The sequence below is a fragment of the Medicago sativa genome, chromosome 7 (genome assembly GCF_051527215.1).
Source record: "Medicago sativa cultivar Bolivia chromosome 7, Bolivia_mono, whole genome shotgun sequence".
Taxonomy (NCBI): domain Eukaryota; kingdom Viridiplantae; phylum Streptophyta; class Magnoliopsida; order Fabales; family Fabaceae; genus Medicago; species Medicago sativa.
In genome coordinates, this window is record NC_140755.1 from 96,379,763 (window position 1) to 96,402,036 (window position 22,274).

The 22,274-nt window shown below is 33.0% G+C and overlaps 4 protein-coding genes across 5 annotated transcripts; 3 read left to right on the top strand and 1 right to left on the bottom strand.

Annotated features, from left to right (window-relative positions):
- Positions 1-888: 888 nt before the first annotated feature.
- LOC146910746 (sm-like protein LSM2) lies at positions 889-4,703 on the top strand. Its single transcript, XM_085725480.1, has 3 exons — positions 889-1,018; positions 1,096-1,254; positions 4,424-4,703. The coding sequence occupies exons 1-3, from the start codon at positions 1,016-1,018 to the stop codon at positions 4,541-4,543; spliced, it is 282 nt and encodes a 93-aa protein (XP_085581606.1). The 5' UTR covers positions 889-1,015; the 3' UTR covers positions 4,544-4,703.
- Positions 4,704-5,582: 879 nt separating this feature from the next.
- On the top strand, positions 5,583-8,263 carry LOC146910747 (F-box only protein 8-like). Of its 2 annotated transcripts, none has more exons than XM_085727042.1 (2): positions 5,583-7,218; positions 8,020-8,263. In XM_085727042.1, the coding sequence occupies exon 1, from the start codon at positions 5,928-5,930 to the stop codon at positions 7,191-7,193; it is 1,266 nt and encodes a 421-aa protein (XP_085583168.1). In that variant the 5' UTR covers positions 5,583-5,927; the 3' UTR covers positions 7,194-7,218; positions 8,020-8,263. The 2 variants fall into 2 exon arrangements, 1 of the variants encoding a protein (XP_085583168.1); XR_015019335.1 differs by having other exon boundaries at positions 5,584-7,274.
- Positions 8,264-11,731: 3,468 nt separating this feature from the next.
- LOC146910748 (Glutaredoxin family protein) lies at positions 11,732-13,229 on the top strand. The gene has a single exon (XM_085726470.1). It carries the CDS (start codon positions 11,778-11,780, stop codon positions 12,975-12,977), a length of 1,200 nt encoding a protein of 399 aa, XP_085582596.1. The 5' UTR covers positions 11,732-11,777; the 3' UTR covers positions 12,978-13,229.
- Positions 13,230-18,155: 4,926 nt separating this feature from the next.
- On the bottom strand, positions 18,156-19,555 carry LOC146910749 (uncharacterized). The gene has a single exon (XM_085726471.1). The coding sequence runs from the start codon at positions 19,322-19,324 to the stop codon at positions 18,461-18,463; it is 864 nt and encodes a 287-aa protein (XP_085582597.1). The 5' UTR covers positions 19,325-19,555; the 3' UTR covers positions 18,156-18,460.
- Between the last annotated feature and the right edge of the window lie 2,719 nt (positions 19,556-22,274).

The window sequence follows — 22,274 nt, forward strand, 5'->3', positions numbered from 1 at the left end:
AAACGGTTCCTCTTAGAGTTACTCTCTTTGCTTAGTGTTTGTTTCTAAATCGGTTACCTACTAAAGAAAAATTGCTCTAGAGGAGTAATTAATAATTGATATGTGTCTTCAAATGAAATTTTTATGAAAGAATTTGGCACTTGATTTATCAATGGTCAGGCTTCGATTTAGTGACTTATGGTACTCTTTTGGATAATCTCTTTCGTTTTGGTGGTCTTGGAGGTTTTTTCAAACATAATCGACTTACAATGAATATACTTTGGCTTTTTATTGTTTGGGTAATTCGGAAAGAAAGAAATGGGGGCATGTTTTATCATAAGGAGGAGCAACTTCAAACATTAGGTGAAAAAAAAATTAAGTTTTAGACTTTTTGGTTGAAGTCGAAATACACTAATTTTGATTTTGATTATCAGTTTTGTTCCTCCTTTTGTTTTCTTGTAATTTTTGACTTTGTAATGTAACTTGGTAATTTTCTTTAGTCTTTTCTGGTATACCTTGTATTTGAAGGACTATCTTAATTTGGTTAATATTCATTTTGACATTTAAAAAATAATAATAAATATTGATTTTAGTCCTGGCAAATAAAATGGGTTGTTTTCACCCAAACCAGAATTTTATTGTTTTTGTTCCCTAATGGGTAATATATGGTTACGTCACGTGTAATGTATGACAATTTTATGTTCAAGATATATCGGATTGTTATTTCCAATCATGTATGTCTATATTATTATGTTCACCAAGTATAAATATCATGTCAAAATTGTGTCTATTAGATTAGAAAATAATCACAAAACATAATATATGCAAGGACCCGATGTTCAAACCTCGGTCACCAAAAACGTAAAATTTTAGAAGGGACTGAAAACATCTCATTCTAAGTTGTAGAGACTAAAATTAAAATTTGTTCTATGTATGTCTAAGACGGAAAAACTAATTTATTTCTAAAATTAAAACAATTTTTACAGTATACTTTTATGCCCAGAAGATACATCTAGGGTTATTTCGCCGCAGAAAAATGGTAATCTTTTCCTCTTCTCTGTTTCTTCTCCGTGTGCTTTCTGAATTTTCATTTCAGCAATTTGTTTTTGTATGTAGTTGTTCTTCTCATACTTCAAAGATTTGGTGGGAAGAGAAGTTACGGTAGAACTTAAGAACGATTTAGCCATCAGAGGCACATTGCATTCTGTTGACCAATACCTCAACATCAAGCTTGAAAATACTCGTGTTGTTGATCAAGACAAGTACCCTCACATGGTATCTTCTTTTCTCTCTCTAGGGTTTATTACTACTATTTTTTATTGCAATCAATTCAGAAATATCAAAATATAGATTCTCTCAGTTAGATGAATTAAGAGTTCGCCTTCTAACAATTTGTTCCTGGTTGGTATAGTATAGTTGCCATGTGTTTCAATTCGAAGGCATGAACACTAAATCATTGTTGGGCTATTGGAAAAACCAAGTCCCACATAGATTAAAGATAAGGACTGACTAGAGTTTATAAAGAGAGGCACCCTTCACCAGTTTTGTAAGGATGAGTTAAGTCTGATATAAAAAAAAAAATCCTAATAGGGGTAATGCAGCTACATATTGAGAACCCCCTATTTTACCTTGATAGTGCAGTGTATTTATTTTGAATTAATTACTATGTGATAAACTCATAAGTGAGGTTGGGGATTTAAATTTAAAATATTTTAAAACTATGATAGAATATCATTGAGGATAAAATTGAGCTCAAAGATGAAAAACCTAGCTCAAAGCGTCGGTTCAGCCAAACTCAAAATTTAAACATGAAATGGTCATGAAAAGTGATATTCAGATCATCTCTATATTAAAAAACTCATATTCTGCGAATAACTATTGGATTAAGAAAGATGGGTTTTCCATTATTTAAAGCATTGTTGATGAAATATTCCGAAAATGCTATTTTGATCTGTTCATTTCTAATTAAGTATGCTAACCACATATGCACAATAAGCAAGGACACCATTATTGATTTCTATTGAAGTTTTTGCTATTGTTAAAGGTTGTAGATATGCTGATATTGTTTGATAACCTTTACTTTTGTGCATTAATTTTGCTTGTCAAATCCATTGATGCATGATTTCCCTTTATAGCATGTCGATCAAGCAAATTTATATTTTTAAGAACAGATATTCAAAATTTAAATTTGGATATTTGGTATTTGTGTCATCTTGTCAGCTTTCTCTATAGCTCAATAAAATAGGTTTTTTATTTTTTGTATTCTTAAATTTAATTTTGTTTTAGGGTTGTTTGTTGTTTGAGGGTGTTTATGCACTTAGGAGTTAGGAATACAAGAGGCTCGGATAATAGTAAGAGCATAAGATTGAGTATGTAACCACCAGGAAATTTTGTTTTGATGTGCCTTATGTGCTTATTTATTGGTTAATTTTGAAATGTTAATGTTGCTGTAGATCTTGGTTATGTTGTGAATTGAGGAAAAAAAATACTTAATAAAGTATGCTAGTGTTTGAAGAAAGAAAAACTGCAGAGGAAGGAAAGGGGATTTTCTGTTTAAAAATTTAGGGGATTTTTAAATGCCATTTTTTCATAAAGCTAAAAATAAGTAGAACTATGTCTCTCATGGTACCATGCTGTTTGGAATTATTGTTTTTGTAGGAATTTTGGCTTGACCTTCACATGAATCAGATTATGTTATTTTTACCATTCTTCAACTCCTAACACTGGTAATGACTTTTAGAGATATTTAGCTTATGATCTGCGATAGGTTTCTGTTTCCATGTGAGCAAGAGGAGGGGTCAGGGGTGCAGGGTTCTTGTTTAAAATCTGCATTCGGTTTTTGGGGTCAACATTAGGTTTCTCGTTTTCATGTTTGGTATGTTGCTTTATTACTCTTCTACATGTATGTTCATCTGTTAATATGAAATGGATGTAGATTGAATGTATATATGATAATGTTTGCCGCTGACAAATTGCTTTCGTTACTTTTATCTATGCTAAATGTTAGTCTATGTCTTAAAAGTTTTATTCAAGGAGGCAATATTTTTTACTTCATCCACATTTAAACAGAGTTGGATAATTGGTAAGTCGGTGTAATTATAGCAATAATAGTAGGGGAAATTTGTTGTCCTGAGTGAGCCTACTAATGTTCATCTTTCCTAGTTCTGTTATCCTAATTGTTCATGAATCGGGAGACATTGAAACGGTTATTATAACTTATTTCTTGAATAGAATTTGAAATTGAGAAGTATATTAGGATTTTGGAGTAAGGCTTTCCAAATTGTGGTTTTTATCTTATGTAGGATCATAATGAAGGTAAAATATCATAATTAAAGGAGCATATCATGAATAGTAAGATCATATAAAAAATTATGATAATATAACTAATTAATACCTTTAATTATATAAACAAAATTTAAGAATTTAGATATTTATTTATTTATAGTTATTGGTATGATGAACATTATATTATATATTTGATAGTCTTCATGAAAAGAAAATATGTGCATTACAATAAAAGTTTAGTTCCTTAAAAAAAAAAAGAAGAAGATAGTTCAAATAAGAGCCTGAGAAGGAATGTGTTTGAAAGGTCTGGAACAAAGTCTCAACAATTGTGTCTAAAATAAAGAGCTTCAGTTATAAAAAAAAATCACAAGTTTCAGATAGATGAGACAGAGTAAGAGAGGTTTAGAGAGGAGAGAAAGACAATGGGTTGGGAGACATGGATAGAGGTTCGACGGACAGAGATAGGCATAGAGGTTAATGAATGAGAAACAGAGTCAGATGAAGCAATGTTGTCCCTGGCTTTGTGTCATTATCACAAGTTGTACTGCAGCTTAACCTGTCACTTGCCTCACAAAACTATAACGATCTCGCTGTTCCTACAAGTCTCCATGGAGATTCCACCCAATCTTTTCTATGTAACAATCCTCTATGTGGGATTGCACGACCCTCCGAGTAAACAAGGAATCTTAACAGCCTTGTTTGAGCTTGTTTATATTCAATTAATGGCTGTGTTTGAATGGAATGCCCCACAATTTTTAAGTCTTATGGTCCTGAACTATAGGTTATTTTGGAATGCCATTAAAAGGAGATATATCAACATTGTGAGTTTGATATGTACATATAGATAAAGAGTAAAGGATAAACACCTAGGTATGCTGCTATCATAGAATAGATAAACAAGGAATTTTACAAGGATATTTGCAAAAGGTTTGCAGAAATTACCTTGGAGTTTGAGAGAGCTGAACAGTAGAATTAGCTAAAATATAAACAAATTTATCAAACCCTCGCATTACCTTATGCACGCATAAAGTGAAACTGTATGTTATTTTCTGGTTGATTTTGTTATACTTGACTCTTAATTTGATTAACCTAACTGGTTTCAGATTTGATTCTATTTTTGTTATGGATTAGTCAGTAACATATTATTGTTTGATGTCAGCTTTCTGTAAGGAACTGCTTCATCAGAGGATCAGTGGTGAGATACGTGCAATTGCCGCCAGAAGGCGTGGACATTGAACTATTGCACGATGCCACAAGGAGAGAAGCCCGGGGTGGTTGATTTTGTTATTCTTGTAATGTATCTTCTGTATGAGAATTCATTAGGCTGGAATATCATATACGTTATCGATCCTGCTTAAGAAAGAAACTATTATGAACTGTCATGAATTTTATTGCGTCTATGTATAAGAGATTATATTTGATGTGCGTACGCAGAGAAATACTGGATCATAAAAATTTCCAATGTGCAAGAAGAATATATTCCAACATGTGAATATTGAAGACATTACAAAAATGAGGTCCTTTGAAAATGAATGTCATAGTTAATTTATTTTACTGGAAATCACTTAATTCATTCCACAAAAAGAGACATAGTACGTATGATTGATGATTATACCAGTGGCATTTCTGAACCAGCATATGCTGAACGGTGACGAAAGTTCACGAATTCAAAATCTCAATGCCTCCGGCAAAAAAAATAAGGGGGTTAAATGGACCTACCAAACAAATTTCAAATGGAGGAAAAAAACATAGTGTTGTATGTTTTTTTTGACAATACGTTAATATATATTGCAATACATTTTTATTAGTATTTTACTATATAGCATGTTTAATGCTAAGGAAAAAAAAGTCAAAATATATATCGGGGATTTTTTATGGTTAATACACAGTATCATAATTATCAAATTACACTTTTAGTCCCTTAACTTAATTTCAGGTAACAATTTCAGGTAACAGTTTGGTCGTTTATCTTTTTTTCATTTCAATTTGGTCATTTTTGTCCATTTTCATATACATTTTCAAGCTTCAAATATGATATTCTTGTGCAAACATAGACGAGTATCATACATTTGAAGACTAAAAGACCATAAGCAAATAAATCATGAATTTTAAGCTTAAAAATTCATATGAAAATGGACAAAAAGGACCAAATTGAAATAAAAAAAAGAAGATAAATGACCAAACTGTTACCGAAATTAAGTTAAGGACTAAAAGTGTAATTTTGCATGTGCGAGTATAACTTACTTAACAAAGACACTATCGACTTCCTTAAAAAAAAAAAAAAAAAAGGACGCTATCAACTAGAAATTCGTCTTTTTTAAAATTAATAAATAGGGGTGTTCTTGAATTAAGCACATCCAAATTGTTTATTATTTATCTTAAAACCAGTGATGAGATTATTTTACTATCACAATTGAAAATTTTAAAAGATAAAAAATATCTAAACTCTATTCGTGTAACACGCGAGACAACACAAACCCCCAGTAATAGTATCCCTTGTTTCGCTACCGACCTACTCGAGGAAGAAAATACGTAAAAATGAATCTGAAGTTCTAAACCCTTTCTTCCCTCTCTTAAAATTTATCATTCCCTCGCAGGTTAGTGGTTATTTTCACTCTTTCATTCTCCCGCATCTTATTTGTTCATTAGGGTTAGTAGATTCAATGGAGAAGACAACAGTGGTTGCAACTAATGAAAATGTGAGCAATTATATTCACGATGATATAGCATTCTCCATTATATCAAAATTACCTCTTAAATCTTTTAAGCGATTTGAATCTGTTCGTAAATCGTGGTCTCTCTTATCTGAAAACCATCATTTCATGAACATGTTCCGCGATCATTTCTTTTCTTCTAATTTGCATTCTTGTTCTTATTATGACCAATCATCTCTAATCCTTAAGGTTTATGAACCCCAACCCCATCAGGAAGTTTTATATTTTCTTTCTGGTCAGAGGTTTCAGAATAAGGTCAAATTAGATTACTCAAATCCATCTGCACACCAATTCCGTTTTCGTATTTTTGGTTTTGGTAGTATTAATGGCACACTCTGTCTCCATGAATGTGATAATTATGGCAAAATTGTATTGTGGAATCCATCTACCCAAGCAATCAAATTCATTCCTCTCAGTCTTGTTGAGTTAGTTGAGTCGTCTATCCCGGATGCTGGTGAGGATTTAGTTAGTATTGATGTTTTGTCTTATCTTCATGGATTTGGTTATGACAGTGTTACAGATGACTATAAGGTCATTCGTTATGTATGTTTTGCATGTAACACCCATGGACGAGTGGACAATATATTTTTAGACTCTTTATTGAAAGATATATCTTTAGACTCCTTATGGGAGATATATAGTCTAAGAAGTAACTCGTGGAGGAAACTTGATGTTGACATGCCTTATTCTTTGGAATGTATTGAGGGCACCCAAGTCTACATGGATGGAGTGTGTCATTGGTTGTGTGAAGATGACTATGAATCTTCGCAAGGACATGATAGTCCATCTGGACCATGTTTGGTATCATTTGACTTGAGCAATGATGTATTCTTCACCACACCTATACCCTCAGACCTAAATGGTTGTTTCTATGTTGGAGAATTGTGGATAAACTTGGTTGTGTTAAATGAGTCCATTGCCTTGATCTCATTTCATGAAAAGACGGCTTCTTTTCACATATCAATTTTGGGTGAACTTGCTATCAAGGAATCATGGACCAAACTCGTCATTGTTGGACCGTTGCATTGTGTTGAGCGTCCTATCGGAGTGGGGATGAAAGGAGAAATATTCTTCATTAGAAAAGATGGAGAACTAGCTTGGCTTGATTTAAGTACCAAGATGATTGAGGAGCTTGGTTATAAAGGAGGGGGTCCTACTGCTCGGATAATAATATACAAGGAAAACATTCTTCCAATTGGAGGAGTAATTAGTTAACTGTTTTTCTTGTTATCACCAAGAGGTATATGATTGTGGTTATTGAGATATTACCTTGTATACAAAGTCCCTTGTCAAGAGGTATTTGCACAATTATTGTCAAGTAAATTAAGAAATCATTTGATCTTGCTTTATGAATTTTACTTTGAATGTTTAGTCTCTTTTCATTTGCAAACGATCTGATTTCTATATCAATGAAAAGAATGATCTTTGGTTTACTTTATAATCTGATGAGCAACAAATCTATATTTGATCTATCATTACATTCTGCCAGCAATATGCATGCCATTTTGTTTAGTTTCCTGGTTTATTTTGTCTTTTGCGTGATCTTGTTCAAGCTTGATGACTTAGTTCAAATCAATTAATATTCGTCATAACCCCTTTATTATTAAAAATCTTATCAATTTCAGTAAAATAGCCAAAGACCACTAGTTAGTTTGAGTTCCACTCTGATTTATGTGATGTAAAATATCCGGGTTCATACGAGGTCTTGGACTGGATGGCCCTAATAACTCTATTGTGTTGTGTCTTATATTGTTCTTTTCAAATAACCACCTGACTCTAACTTCCAATGAGTTTTTGGTTGTGTCTGTAAACGGCCTATAGTAAGCATAAGTGTTTTTCTTTAGATGATAGACTAGACACTTTATTTCAAATGATGTCACTGTTACTAAATTCGATTTTTCTTGCAAGTATCATCTCCCCTCTATACTGCCCCTACGCCACTTTGGAATTCAAATAAGAAGGATGCTACTCATTTATGTTGTGTCGTTTCTTTATTGAGTCGCTTGATTGATAAACTGAATCTTTACCTGTCCTTTAACAGGCAGCATTTTGTGCATGTGATGTTGATGATTTTCGGCATGCTGGACCACTTAAGTTAGTATTTTCTAATTCTATGCAGTGGTTGGGCAATCAAGGCTTGGAACAGCCTGTTACTTGGTCTGGTTTTTCGCATCTTATGCTTTTATATGGTCGTAATACATTGTAATTTTAGTGTTTTTGGACTTTCGGTGGTATGGAACAGAGATTTTCATAGATAATGTTAGAGAGAACTGAATTTTGTTCTATGATGGATTTGGGAGTTTTTACTTTTTGCTATCTCTCATTGATATAGTACAATATCATCGTTTTGAAACCCTCCTTTTGATTGAACGAAACCTCCTAAATCATGTGGTTTAATTTTAAATTGTTCATTTGATCACTATAGAGAAAAGTTGGACTAAGAAAGAATATAGATTTTTTTTTTTTTTTGAGAACATAAGAAAGAATATAGATGCTCACTTGAGTCATTGAACAAACCAGTAAGGGCCGAAAATGAACTGTGTAATATATTTGTCTATTATAATTGCGACATTAATGTGTTTGGTTCACTAATTTGCAAAATTTGACAGCACAGTGGCAAAGAGACAACACTACTTTGCGGAATTTGGAACTGATAGAAAATTTGTAAAGTAGTACTAGTATTAAGACTGTAAGATTGATAAATAATGAATTCTTGTTTCAGCGTGAAATGTTTTCTTTTTTATTCTAGTTTGTAACTCTTTTTGGGCATAACAAATTGAGGCTCTAACCTTAATAGAGTCAAAATTACACCAATTTGATATAAAGAGATAAAAACACATTTAGAACCACAAACTCTGCTACTATATTCACTCTGCAGCAATCTCTTTCAACACCAAGTTGTCATGCCATGAACACAATACTTAGAGCAACAAAGTGCTTTCCTGTTTGGAAGTTATGCAAGTTATGCAGCTTAACACATTACTTGATTTCTTATTTATTAGCATATAGTACATGATCAAAATACACATAGTTTCTTTAGAATTGCATATTTTGTTTAAGAGTAAAATATGACCGGGTGCGCCATTCGCATAACGGTAAAACTATGACACTTATTTTACTTAAATTCAAAATTTGACTCAAATTTGATACAAATCTCCTTTTTAGCTTAAACTTGATTCCTTTCATGTTTGCTAGGGCTGGAAATGAGTCGAGTCCAGTCGAACCAGTCTGAGCTCGACTCGATAAGAATTGATTCGGCTCGAAACTCGACTCGAGTTCGATACGAACTAAATTTTTAGCTCGAGTTCGGCTCGTTTACAGTTCACGAACAACTCGGTTCGGCTCGTTAGATTCAACTCGTTTGCTCGAGTAACATAATTCAAAAGTTTTTTTTTTTTTTTTGTCAAAAAATTATAGCTTGAATTTTAATTTACTTTTTAAGAAAACTGTTGGCCATGTTGGTCTAAAGACCACTATGGAAAAAAATCATGCGCACCTTATAGGTTCTACTGTAGCGCTACCCATACTATTGTGCTTCTATTTATAATTACTTGTCCTTACTAATGTGTTTAAACTAACCGATGTGGGACAAATTTGAGTATACGTATGTGTAGTTAAAAGCCTAAGCTTCCACCAGTTTATTATTAGCTTTTTTTTTTTTTTTTCTCTCTGTTTCTTTTTTTAAAGGATCTATTTATTTTTTTTAACAAAGAAGGATCTCTTTTCTCATAATTATTGATAATTGTTAATTAAATTAGTAGTATTGTCTCTAAAACCAAGTACTTAAATATCAGAAGAAGCTTGTAATAAATTAGATATTTTTTCTTTTAGGGTCATGTTAACTTGTGCCCTTAGGGCACAAGTTAAGGAGCTTAAAATGGAAATTAAAAATAATTTTTATATTGAAAATATAACTTTTGAAACAATATATTTAAGTTTGTACTATATTAATTTTTACTAAACTAATATATATATATATATATATATATATATATATATATATATATATATATATATATATATATTATCGAGCTAACTCATGAACCAATCGAGCCGAACTATATATAACTCAAGTTCAGCTCATTTATTTAACGAACTTAATTTTCAGCTCAAGTTCAGCTCATTTGGTTCATGAACCAAGTTCAACGAGTTAATTGTCGAATCAAGTTCCGAACTATTGTCGAGTTGGTTCGGTTCATTGCCAGCCCTAATGTTTAGGGAACAATTCGTCCAGCTTGTTAGATTTGGCTTGTTTGCTCAAATCTCATAATTCTAAAGTCAATTTTTATTTTATAAAAAAAAAGTCAAAGTGTTTATAATTGTGTTTATCTAATTGACCTAGTAGCCGCACATACTTAAATAAATAACACATCGAGGAGGGGGAAATGTGGTAACCCAGATTCAAACTTGGAATTCCACATAAAATGTCTCAATAGTCAAACTAAGTTGTAACAACCAGGATTAAATATTGTCAGGAACAAGAAGTTTTTAATGGATATAGATAAATACTCCTCCGGTCCTAAATATAAGAGAAGATTCTTTTTTTAGGTTCATTGAATAAATGATGTATTTAGTAGTTCAAATACATTAATTATTCCATGAACCTAAAAAAAGATTCTTCTCTTATACACCCCCTGGTCACAAATATAAGCAAAAATTTACTTTTTAGGTTCATTCAATAAATGATGTATGTGGTCTATTTAATAGTCCACATGCATCATTTATTGAATGAACATAAAAAGTGAATTTTTGCTTATATTTGTGATCGAAGGGTGTATTTAGGACCGGAGGAGTACTTAACAAGGACGTTAGGAACCTATCACCTAGAAATTTGTCTTTTTTAAAAAGTTCAAACTTTTGCATATATTGTATATCATTCCTAAATTATTACGATAGTTAATGAATACTCCCTCCGTTTCAAAATGAGTGTCGCTTTAGCCAAAAAAATTGTTTCAAAATGAATGTCACTTTCAGTTTCCAATGCAATAATAACTTTTTCTTTTCAATTGTACCATCCAATTAATACTCTGCACACTACTTCCAAATTATTACTTTTAAAACTAACCAATAGTTAATAAAGATAATTTGGTAAAATAACCATTCTCTTTCTTTTAATCATTGCATTTCTTAATATGTGTGTAAACACCTAAAACGACACTCATTTTGAAACGGATGGAGTATTATGTTTAAAACAATTTTTTAATATTTTATTTAATAAATTACTCCCTCTGGTCTCAAACGTAAGAAACAAAAAAATAAAATTGGTGGTCTCAAATATAAGAAAAAGTATAGTAAAATGAACCTATTAAATGCCACAATTCCAAGTTTACCCTCATTAATTGTTTTTACTACTCCAAGACAAGGGTAAAATTAGAAAAATATCACTTTTTATAATGACTTAAATATAGTCAATCCACTTTCTTAATATGTGTGATTTTTTTTTTGTTTCTTACATTTGAGACCAGAGGAAGTAAAGTTTAAGGTATATAAATATTTTTAGAAAGAACCGGTAAAGGGCAATATGGAGTATTTGTTGAGATGAATGCTAACTGACAAAAGAAACAAGACACAAACACTAAACATTTCACGAGGACTTTTTTGTTTAACCGAAAAAATTCATTTCACTTTAGAAAAGATTCGAATTTTTTCGACCGTTGGGGCCCGTTGCAAACAAGGTAACGGTTAGGACATAGGTACGAATAGCCGTTGTCAAAATCAACCTTAATAAAACTAATAAACAAACCTTAAGACACAGTTTTAGAGAGAGAAAGAACACAACACAATAGAGATTGTTCATCCATGGGTTGCGTTTCCTCTAAACACATCAAAAAAGAAATCAACCAAGAAAAAAATCCTTACATTAACCATGTTGTTTCTCTCACTTCCTCAACCTATGGAGCACTCAAGTTAGACAACAACAACAACGAATCATCCAATCCCATTGTTTCAGAAACAGAGTCAAAAACAGAACCCAAATCAAACCCATCACCACCACACAAAGACCCAGAAACTGTCTTCAACATCAATGCTTGGGAACTCATGGAGGGTCTTGAAGAAGGAGTGCCCATTTCAAATTTTCCCAAGAAAAGCCCAAAGTCCGCACCTTTTCTTCGTGGGTTTATGGCTTCTGACACAAGAAGTCCATTGAAGTTTCTTAGTCAATATGGGTCACCAAAATCTACACTCAAGAAGCCATTGGGGAAAGAGAATAAGGTTCAAGTTACTAATATGGTAAGAGGTGGTGTTAGACGTTTGGATTATAGTCCTAAGGGAATTTTGAAATCTACCACAAATTCTTCTCCTAAGAATTTGAAAGGGTCTCCATTTTCTGCAAGAAGGAACAGTTTTGGGAATGAGAGTGTGAGAAAAAGTCCTAGTTCTGTTCCTAGTCCTTTGTTTGATCCAGAGATTATTGCATCCTATGAAAAGGAACTTTCTGAAGAGGAAGAACAAATCAAGAGAATTGTTTTTGCAACACCCAAAACACGAAGAGCGAGAAAATCTCTTGATTCAATTGCCCTTTTGAACTTGTTTGAGAACAAGTGTCCTCCGGGAGGAGAAAATTCTGTTGTAATCTACACAACTACATTGAGAGGAATCAGAAAGACATTTGAGGATTGTAACAAAGTTCGATCGGTCATTGAATCGTATTGTGTGTGTTTGCGCGAGCGTGATGTGTCTATGGATTCCGGGTTTAAGGAGGAATTAAGGAAGCTTATGGGAATGAAACAAGTTCAAGTTCCTGTTGTGTTTGTGAAGGGAAGGTTTGTTGGAGGAGTGGATGAAGTTATGAAATTGGAAGATGAAGAAAAATTAGGTGTTCTTTTGGAAGGGATTCCAAGGGCATTAGGAGTTTGTGAAGGGTGTGGAGGTTTGAGGTTTGTGATGTGTAAGGAATGTAATGGAAGTTGTAAGGTTTTGGATGAGAAGCAAAAGAAAACGGTTAAGTGTGGTTATTGTAATGAAAATGGAATAATTAGATGCTCTTTATGTTGTTGAAGAAAACTGATTTGTTGTGTGGTTTGTTAGTTTGGATTTTTAGGATGATTTCTGATTCTTAATTTCTAGGAAGAGATGGAACAAGCATGGTGCTTGATCCTTACATTGTTCCTAGGAGTAGGGTTCTAAAGCGTGTTTTAGTCCCTTATTTATTGTTGATTCTTTTCTGTCTTGTAACTGGGACACTAGATGATGTTCCTTAACGTATCATTAGCTTAATTTGTGATTTCACTAATCCAAAAGTTTAATTTATGCTTGCTGTGTATTTGGCTAAGATTTTGATTTAATTGTATTTGGCTAATTTATGATTTCACTAATCCAAAAGTTTAATTTATGCTTGCTTCTTTTTTTTTTTTTGGGTACAATTTATGCTTGCTTCTATCATTCATTTATTGCAAATATGTTTTTGGGAATTTTTTTAGTACTGTGCTGGCTGCTATGAAATGGATTGTGCATATTTTCCTCCACTAGTTATTCTTTTTTGGTGAACCATGTTTCCAAATGACCAAGCAAAACAAGGGAAAGGCATCGCAGTCAGCCACAGATCCAGGAATTTTTAGTAGGACAGTATATATACAAAATTTTACCATGAAACATATATAGGAGTAATATTTTATTTCTTAAAGCATAAAAGATACATTGTAAGCATTACCTGATTTTCTCATTTTAAATATTGATAAAAAAATATATCTTTATATATAAGTAGCTAAATAATAAATAATGACTAACTCTTTTTATATTACTAATTTAATATATCAGTAATATAAACAATACCTGTAATAATACATATATCAACAAATATAAAACATATTTTCTAGTTTACATAAACTTAGCAAAATCAATATTCCTAATTTTGGGTTTTTTTGTACAATATATAACATCTTTAATTGTTTGAAAAATTAGTCCAACTTTATTTTAGGTAAAAAGTTTGGTTCAACTTTCATTCTATAAATATAGAAAGCATAAATAGATGATCATATCATATGTGTATGTACTAGTACTTATGAATAAATTATTCAAAACATAGTGGGGCACCAATCCCACACCTCTACACATAGATCGGTCATTGTCACGGTCCATTTGTTGGAAGGTGTCACCTTTGTGTATCAATTCATGTATGTTTGGCACTTTCACTTTTACAAGGCAACTAGCTCAAGGGAAAGCGGGATGGAGATCCAATGTTTGATACTTCCTCCGTCTTGGAATAACTGACCCATTTTTTAAAAAAAAGTGTCCCAAAATAACTGATCCATTTCAATTTTCAATACAACTTTCATCATTTCCAATACAATATAACACTAAATAATATTACTTTTATCATTTCCAATACAATATATTTCACTTTCCTCCTTATTTATACATTTTTCTTAATACTCCCTCCGGTCACATTTATAAGCAAAAATCTATTTTTTAGGTTCATAGAATAATTAATGTATCTAGTCACATTTATAAACCAAATACATTAGTTATTCAATGAACCTAAAAAGTAGATTTTTGCTTATAAATGTGACCGGAGGGAGTATGTGTGAAAAACAAAATTGTGTCAATTAAATTGGGACGGAGGTAGTACTTTTTTTGAAATGGCAAAATATTATTAGTCCACAAGCCCGTGCGAGAAGCACTAATAATATTGATTTTGTCTAAGTTTATGTAAACTAGAAAATATGTTTTATATTTGTTGATATATGTATTATTAGAGGTATTGTTTATATTACTGATATATTACTGATATATGGAGATCCAATGTTTGATACTAACTCTGGTTCAATGTTACCAAACAAGTGGAGCATAGGTTTATTTCATTCTCTTCAGCAAAGGTTTATTTCATTCTCTTTTGTTTTTCCACATGTGCCTTTGGCAGCAAAGTGCATTTTTGGATATAGTGAGTTTGACGGAACTAGTGTGAGCCATTGTAATTTTGACAAACACTACACTTGAATCTCTAACAAAATGTCACTGTGATTTCGTCAATGTGATTCTAAACATGTATTAAGTGTTGAAAATTATTGAGTGTGGCTCTTAGTCACAAATAAGTGAACATAAGTTTGATGGTAGTAAAAACTACAACCAGTCACTTTTATGAAAGACGTAAACACAATCGGTTAAACTCCATGATTAGTCGCTTCATGTTCTTGTTATTGCATTTTATTCATCTACTTTATTTCGAGTCAACTTTATTGTTCTAACAAAGATAAATCACAAATAAAGATATGGACACGCCAAATTATGTTTTCTATTGTTATGCTTAAAGGAAATGTATTGTGAAGTTGATCTAATTGTATAGTGAAGAATTCTAATCTCTCTACATAGTTTAGAGGGACATTCTTTTACCAACAATCAAGAGTGGTTTCAGGATTAATTTTTGGATGTGGCTAAAAGAATAGTTTTAAAAAAAAGGGTTAAATATGTTTTTGGTCCCTATAAAATGGCGACCTTCTAAGTTTAGTCCTTACTTAATTTTAATAGCTTTTTTGATCCCTACAAAAAAAAATTTACTTATAATTTTAGTCCCTGCAAAAATAAATTTTGTTTAATTATCCTTAAACTCTTAAATTTTTTAACGATTCTTTTTATACAAGTTTAGAACACTATGAAAGGTTCATTTACTAAAATCTATAATTTTTTAACATGAAATAAATTAAATATGAATTTTTTAAAATGACAAAAGTTTAAGATATAAGTAACCAAAATATGGACGTAGAAATCAAATTTTTGCGAGATTTTTTTTGGAGGACCTTTTAATAACATTCTTAACACGCCTTTAAAAAATTGTTGAAAAACTTAAGAGTTTAAGCATAAATTAAACAAATTTGGATTGAGTAAGGACTAATATTGAGTGCAGAAATTTTTTGTAGGGATTAAAAATGCTATTAAAATTAAGTAAGGACTAAACTTACAAGGTCGTAATTTTGTAGGGACCAAAAACATAATTAACCCTAAAAAATTGTCCAAAGAAATTACAGACTACGTTCTATCTCATCTAAAATAACATATTTAATAACCCAAGTCTATTTGTAACTCTAACAATTGCTAATTAGAATACAATGAGTCGAGTCGTCAACTAACTCCTCTAACATTTTATTATTTTAGACATCCTTCCTATGTAAAAAAAAATAGAAATTTTTTGACGTGACTATATCCACACCTAACCATATGGTCCATCCATGCCAACATTGACACATGCATACCTCCTACATTTAATCAACGTTTTATTTCATCTTCACATCTCTTTTCGTATCACATCAACAACTTATCATATCATACCTCGCTAACATTTTTTTTTTTTTACAAGAGTAGTAGTTAACTTGTTCTGTAAAGCTGTTTTTTAAACTGAAAAAATGAAAATAGATAATGCTTGTTTTAGAAAACCATAAACAAATTCTAATATTTTTTATTTAGTTTTTCATATAATCACTTTTCATTGTTTTTTTCTCAACATAAAATACAGAGACAGATAAAATTTAGTATTTTGTTCCTTAGTTATCTTGAGAGTTATAAATTATCTTAAGTTTTCAATTTTTAATCACTCTTAATTTCTTCTTTTCGGAATTAAATAGGGTGGAAGATGGGTAATATGTGGTTACCTTTTGGGTTGATGTCGAATGCCATTTAGTTCTTGTGCTTGATGGTTAATCTTGTTGGTTTGTTTTGTTTAAAATAACAATAATCTTGTGAGTTATGTGGTATTACAACTAGGGGTGGGAACAGGCGAGACCGTCCGACAGGGGTCTATGGCCTAGCCTATTTAAAGCCTAGCTCGGCCCAGCTCGTTTATTAACAAGGTCAGGCTCAAGCTTTTTATAAAGCCTATTTAATTAAATAGGCCAGGCTAAGGCTTACAAAAAAGCCTATTAAGCCCGTCGGGCCGACCTATTAAGCTTTTTATGTATAATATATATTCCATTATTGATATTGTTGAAGTTTTTTTTTCACATACACTCAAGCCTTCATATGATTGGTTATTTAGTAGCACATATATTGGTGTGATTAGACCTTCATAAGATTTCATTATTTAGTTGCAGATGTATTCATGTGCTTTAGGCCTTCGTAAATTTTGACCTATTTAGTAGTAGGCTTACATGTCTTGCTAGACTTTAGTGTAAAATAGGCTTTTAAATAGGCTTTCAGGCTTCATCGGGCTTTTAAATAGGCCAGGTCAAGCCTAAAAAATGAGCCTACGACATGTAATAGGCCAGACTCAGGCCTATAATTTTTTAAAGTAGGTCAGGCTTAGGCCTTACAAAGCCCGGCCCGGCCTAGCCTATTTCCACCTAATTACAACGAACTTGTTAGAATTAGAGTGATGCTATTTCTAAGAATTGTTTGTCGTGAAATTTCAAGAAGATACTCTCTTCGGTCCTTATTATAAGAAAAAGTTGACTTTTTAGGTTCATTGTATAAGTGATGTATCTAGTCTATATTTATAACAAGATACATTGATTATTCTATGAACCAAAAAAACCAATTGTTTCTTATAATAAGGACCGGAGGGAGTATGTTGGATTTACAAGACACGGAAGTGGTGACACTTCCTTATTTGGCGGAGAAAACATGAGCAAGAGGTGATAAAAAAAGTCTATCAACAGTACTCATGATCTATTCAGGATAACAAGTCTCGCAAAATATTCGGCATTTTTCTTTGTAGAATTATATTGAGGTGGACTCATTTGTGATCTCAATAAACCTAACAAGATACCGAGGGAACACTAATTAAGATGTTGATATTTTTTGTCAAAAAAAAAATGTTGATATTCAACTTTTCAAGTCGCATCAAATATTGAAATTGAAATATAGATGCAATTTTTGACACTTTTGATTTCAATCTATTTTAATATCACTCAGGTTTGATTGAGTTTGATTTCTGATAACAACAATTTTTTGTTAGACTTTATTTAACATTTATTACAATAGAAAGTTCAAAACCGCATAACTTAATACTTTAGCTTATGTTTGTCAAAAAAATAAATAAAAAATACTTTAGCCTATGGGCTCCGCTCTTTTTTTGTTTCATTAATGTTGATACAAGTAAAACAAAATCATATCGTTACTTGCTTTTATTTTGTTTTTGACGAATCGTTACATGATTTAGTATAATTAAAAAGGACATGTTAATTGAAACTACTCCACCAAAAATTATATAATTATTGAAACTAGCATTTGAAAATTATCAACTGTATGTTAAATAAAACACTCAATGGCTCTTGTATATTCACAAAACTTTGTAGCAAATTCAATCACAATATACAAAACAAAAATAAAATGAAAAAGAAAATTGTTTCCCATTAGTAACGGTAGTAACAGTCGCACATATATGTTATATTCAACACGCCACATCACCCTTCCACACGCTTGGACCCCACGAGATTGACTCGCGAGTCGCGTGATGTTTATCAGCTACTTACTCCATTCACATCCATAGACAATGGGTCCCACTTCGTAAAAGCCGTCGCGTAACGTAACGGAACGGTTACCAACTACGAATACTATCTTGACACGTGGATTTCAGAATCATCCACCCACGACTCAGACCGTCTTCCAGACGTGAACCGCATCATCCCACCCAAACCAGGCGGTTCACCCTCCGATACGCTGTTTCTCGTCACCGATTCCACAAACGACACGTCGTTTAAGCTCGCCGTGCTATCACGCGCTTTTGAATCATTCACGCTGTTCGTGTTCTTCATGATTGAACTTGAATCCAACGCCGAAGAATCGTTTCTCCGATCATGTTTATTCCTTCCACCGGAGCGGAAAATAGCACGAAAACTTTTTAAGAAACTGTGTTTTGATTGTTTTCTCTCGGTTCTCGCCGTTTTTTCTTTCACGGCGGCTTTGGCTGCGGCGGTGACGGAGGAGGTTTTACCGCGTTTAGATCTGACTTTTCCCATGCAAGACACTTTCGGTGATGAAGGTTCAACAAACGATTTCCCAACGGAGGCGCTTCGCTTTGGAAACAACTTAATGTTACTCGGCTTGTGATTACGAAGATTCTTAGCGTCGAAGGAAGGTTTCTGAGGTTTAGGCAAACCAATCATCGACGTCTTCGATTTGAGATTTGCGAATCGCTGAGAGTTGGAAGTCGAAGTCGAATTGGAATTAGGGTTTAAGTTTGTTGAACTTGAATTTCCTTTGGTTGATTCTTTGCGTTCGTAGATGAAATTGCGATCCAACCACTCGTTTTCTTCATCTCTGGAGAGCCAGAATGATTCCGGCGGAGAATCGGGATGATGATGAGAGGATTCCGGTGGAGGATCCGTTTTGAGATCGTCGGCTTGTGTCTCGCAGGCGATTTTCCGATCAGTTGAACCGCCGGCACAGGCTGAAACCAGTGTTTCCACTTGTAGCATATCCTTGAGACTTGAGTTGGTCAACAAGCTATAGTAACAGAAAAGAATGAAAATATCAAGTTTCTAGAGAGAGAGAGAGAGAAATAGAAGTTTTTTGTGTGTTATGGTGAGAAGTGTGAAGAGGAGAGACAGAATATATAATTTGGAGGGAGAGAGATTTCAACTTGCTTGCGCATTAGTCATCATGTAGTATAGCGGTGGTTTTGTTTCGTTTTGAATTTTTTGCATATGCCAACTATGTTCAATGATCATAGATTAAATTATATTTTTTCTATATTTTCTTGTCTTATGTGTATAACTTAATGTATATTAGTATTACTATATTAATACTATATGTTTTTATTAACAAAAAAAGAGAGCATATACTACGTGATTTCCCTTTACTGGTTTAATTAATGGTGAGAAAAGGAGGAAGAAAAGCATCTTTTATTATTTTCTTCTCTTCAAAAAGTATACGAAAGTAACCGCGAAACGCATAATTAGTAGTCTGCATAATTATTCATTTAACACCGTGACCTAATTTTTTTTTTCTTTTTCTTTTCAGAAGGAGTAAAATTACTCTATCTGTATATGAAATAAATAATAATAAACTAGATTCCTTAAAAAAAATAAACTAGAATAATTGTTATCTTTTTTGGAATAAAATATAAGCCATAGTTACAATTTTTTCATATTTAACGATGGAATCGTTAAATTATCTCTATTTGTTTTTTGACCAAATAAATAATCTCTAATTTAAGACCCGTTTGTTTGGCATTCTTTTAAAAAAAAAAATATAATTCTTTTGACGTTAAAATAACTTTTTTTTGTCAAACCCTAAAAAAAACTTTATTATTTTTCATTGTGTTTGTTTCTTATGTGAAAGAAAAAAAAACATTTTTTTTTTTTTTTTTTTGATAAAAGAGCAGAATTTTATTAATTCAAAATATCTTTGAAGTATACATCCTGAATGGATAATGGCACCTCTTCAATCCAAACAACATTGGGCTCGGTATGGGCCAATTTTGCTAAGAGATGTGCAGCCTTATTTCCATTTCTAGGTACAAAATTAAAACGACATGTGTCGAATGTTAATTGGAGCAGACGGATTTCTTTGAGGATCAAACCAAGATAAGATCTATCCTTATCTCTTCTATCCTTGAGAGTTCTAAACAGAGTCTCATTGTCACCTTCGAAAATAACCTGTCGGAAACCACATTCTTGTGCAAATTTCATGGTTTTTAAAACCCCAAACGCTTCTGCTTCTAAAACATTAGCTGAACCATTGGATTCCCATGTAGCTGCCGCCATAATCAAACCTTCATCGTTCCTAACAATCGACCCAACTCCCCATCTGCCTTTAACTTTTAAGCTCACATCGCTGTTTGCTTTGACCAGCCCAGCAGGTGGCTTCTTCCATTTCGCGTTGGAGGCTGCTCTCGAAGTCCTTGAAGACAGAACGTTGTTGTTCCTACCTTCATCCGAGGTTCCAGTGTTGTGAGTAGCTGTGCGCACCGCGGGAGAGCCAGTTGCATGCTGAGCTTGGAGAAATTCCTGGATGCTGCTGTTTGCGCGTTGGATGATGTCTATCTCAGGTATCTCTTTTTGTTCGAATACGCTTAAATTTCTGGCATGCCAAATGTTATATATGAGCGCTGCTATCTGGATAAGAGTAGATTCATCTAGTTTCATGATGGCTTCATAAAGCCAAGCTACGAAATTTGGATTGGGAACCTCTGCAAAATTTATAGCTAGGTTGGATCCAAACCAAGTTCTGATAATTTTAGGGCAGGTCATGAAAACGTGCGTGATATCCTCCACTCTTTCATTGCATCTAGGACATAACATAGAGCAATGAGTGCCCCTGTTTCTGAGTTCTATTCTGACAGGAAGAGCATTTTGAAGGATTCTCCAAATTAAATTCTTGTGTCTAGGTATAGTGTGGAGAGCCCAGACTTTGTTCCAAATAGGAGCCATATTAGTGCTAGAATTAGCACTTAGGTTGTCTTGTTCCTGCCATAGCTTAATGGCTCTATAACCACTCCTTACAGAATAGGTGCCATTGGATTCATACATCCACATAATATCATCCTGAGCTTCTGAGTTGATTAAAGGAATTTGTTGAATAGCCTCTTGATCAATATTTAACATATGGGTAGAAAGCATATCAGAGTTCCAGTTAAGACCATCACTGTGAATAAGATCTTTGACCATCCTAGTGTTAGGTTGAGCACCTTCAGTAGTTAAAACCTTAAAGGAATTGTGTGTAGGGATCCAGTTGTCCTTCCAAATGCTTACTGAGTTGCCACTTCCAATTCTCCAGCAACAGCCTTTGAGAAGAGGCTTAATAGAGCTGTGAATGCTTCTCCAGGCATAGCTAGGATTGTTGCCTAGCTGAGCATTTAAAAGGTCAGAATTTGGATAATATTTAGCTTTAAAAACTCTTGAGATGAGAGTTTCAGGTTCAGTAAGAAAGCGCCATGCCTGTTTGGCCAGCATAGCTGTATTAAAATCTCTAAGAGTTCTGAATCCCAAACCCCCATTGCACTTGGGTTTAAATAACTGCTTCTTCTTAATCCAATGAATTTTATTCTTAGAGCCAGAAGAGCCCCACCAAAAGGAACAAACAGCTCTCTCAATTTTTGAGCACAGTCCCTTAGGAAGTAAAAAACAGCTCATGTAGTAGGTAGGTATGGCCTGAGCAACTGCGCGAATGAGAACACCCCTACCCTCAAAAGAGAGGCTCTTTTCCTTCCAACCTTTTAATTTTTTCCAGATCCTGTCCATAATGAAAAGGAAATCCTGTTCTTTAGATCTTCCAAAGTGAGTAGGAAGCCCCAAGTATTTGTGAATATGATCAGTAATTTTAACTGGGAGTTCTTTCTGAAATTGAGCCTTGAATTCCTGGGAAATGTTAGGGCTGAAAATCATTTCTGATTTATTCAAATTGATTTTTTGACCTGATATATCT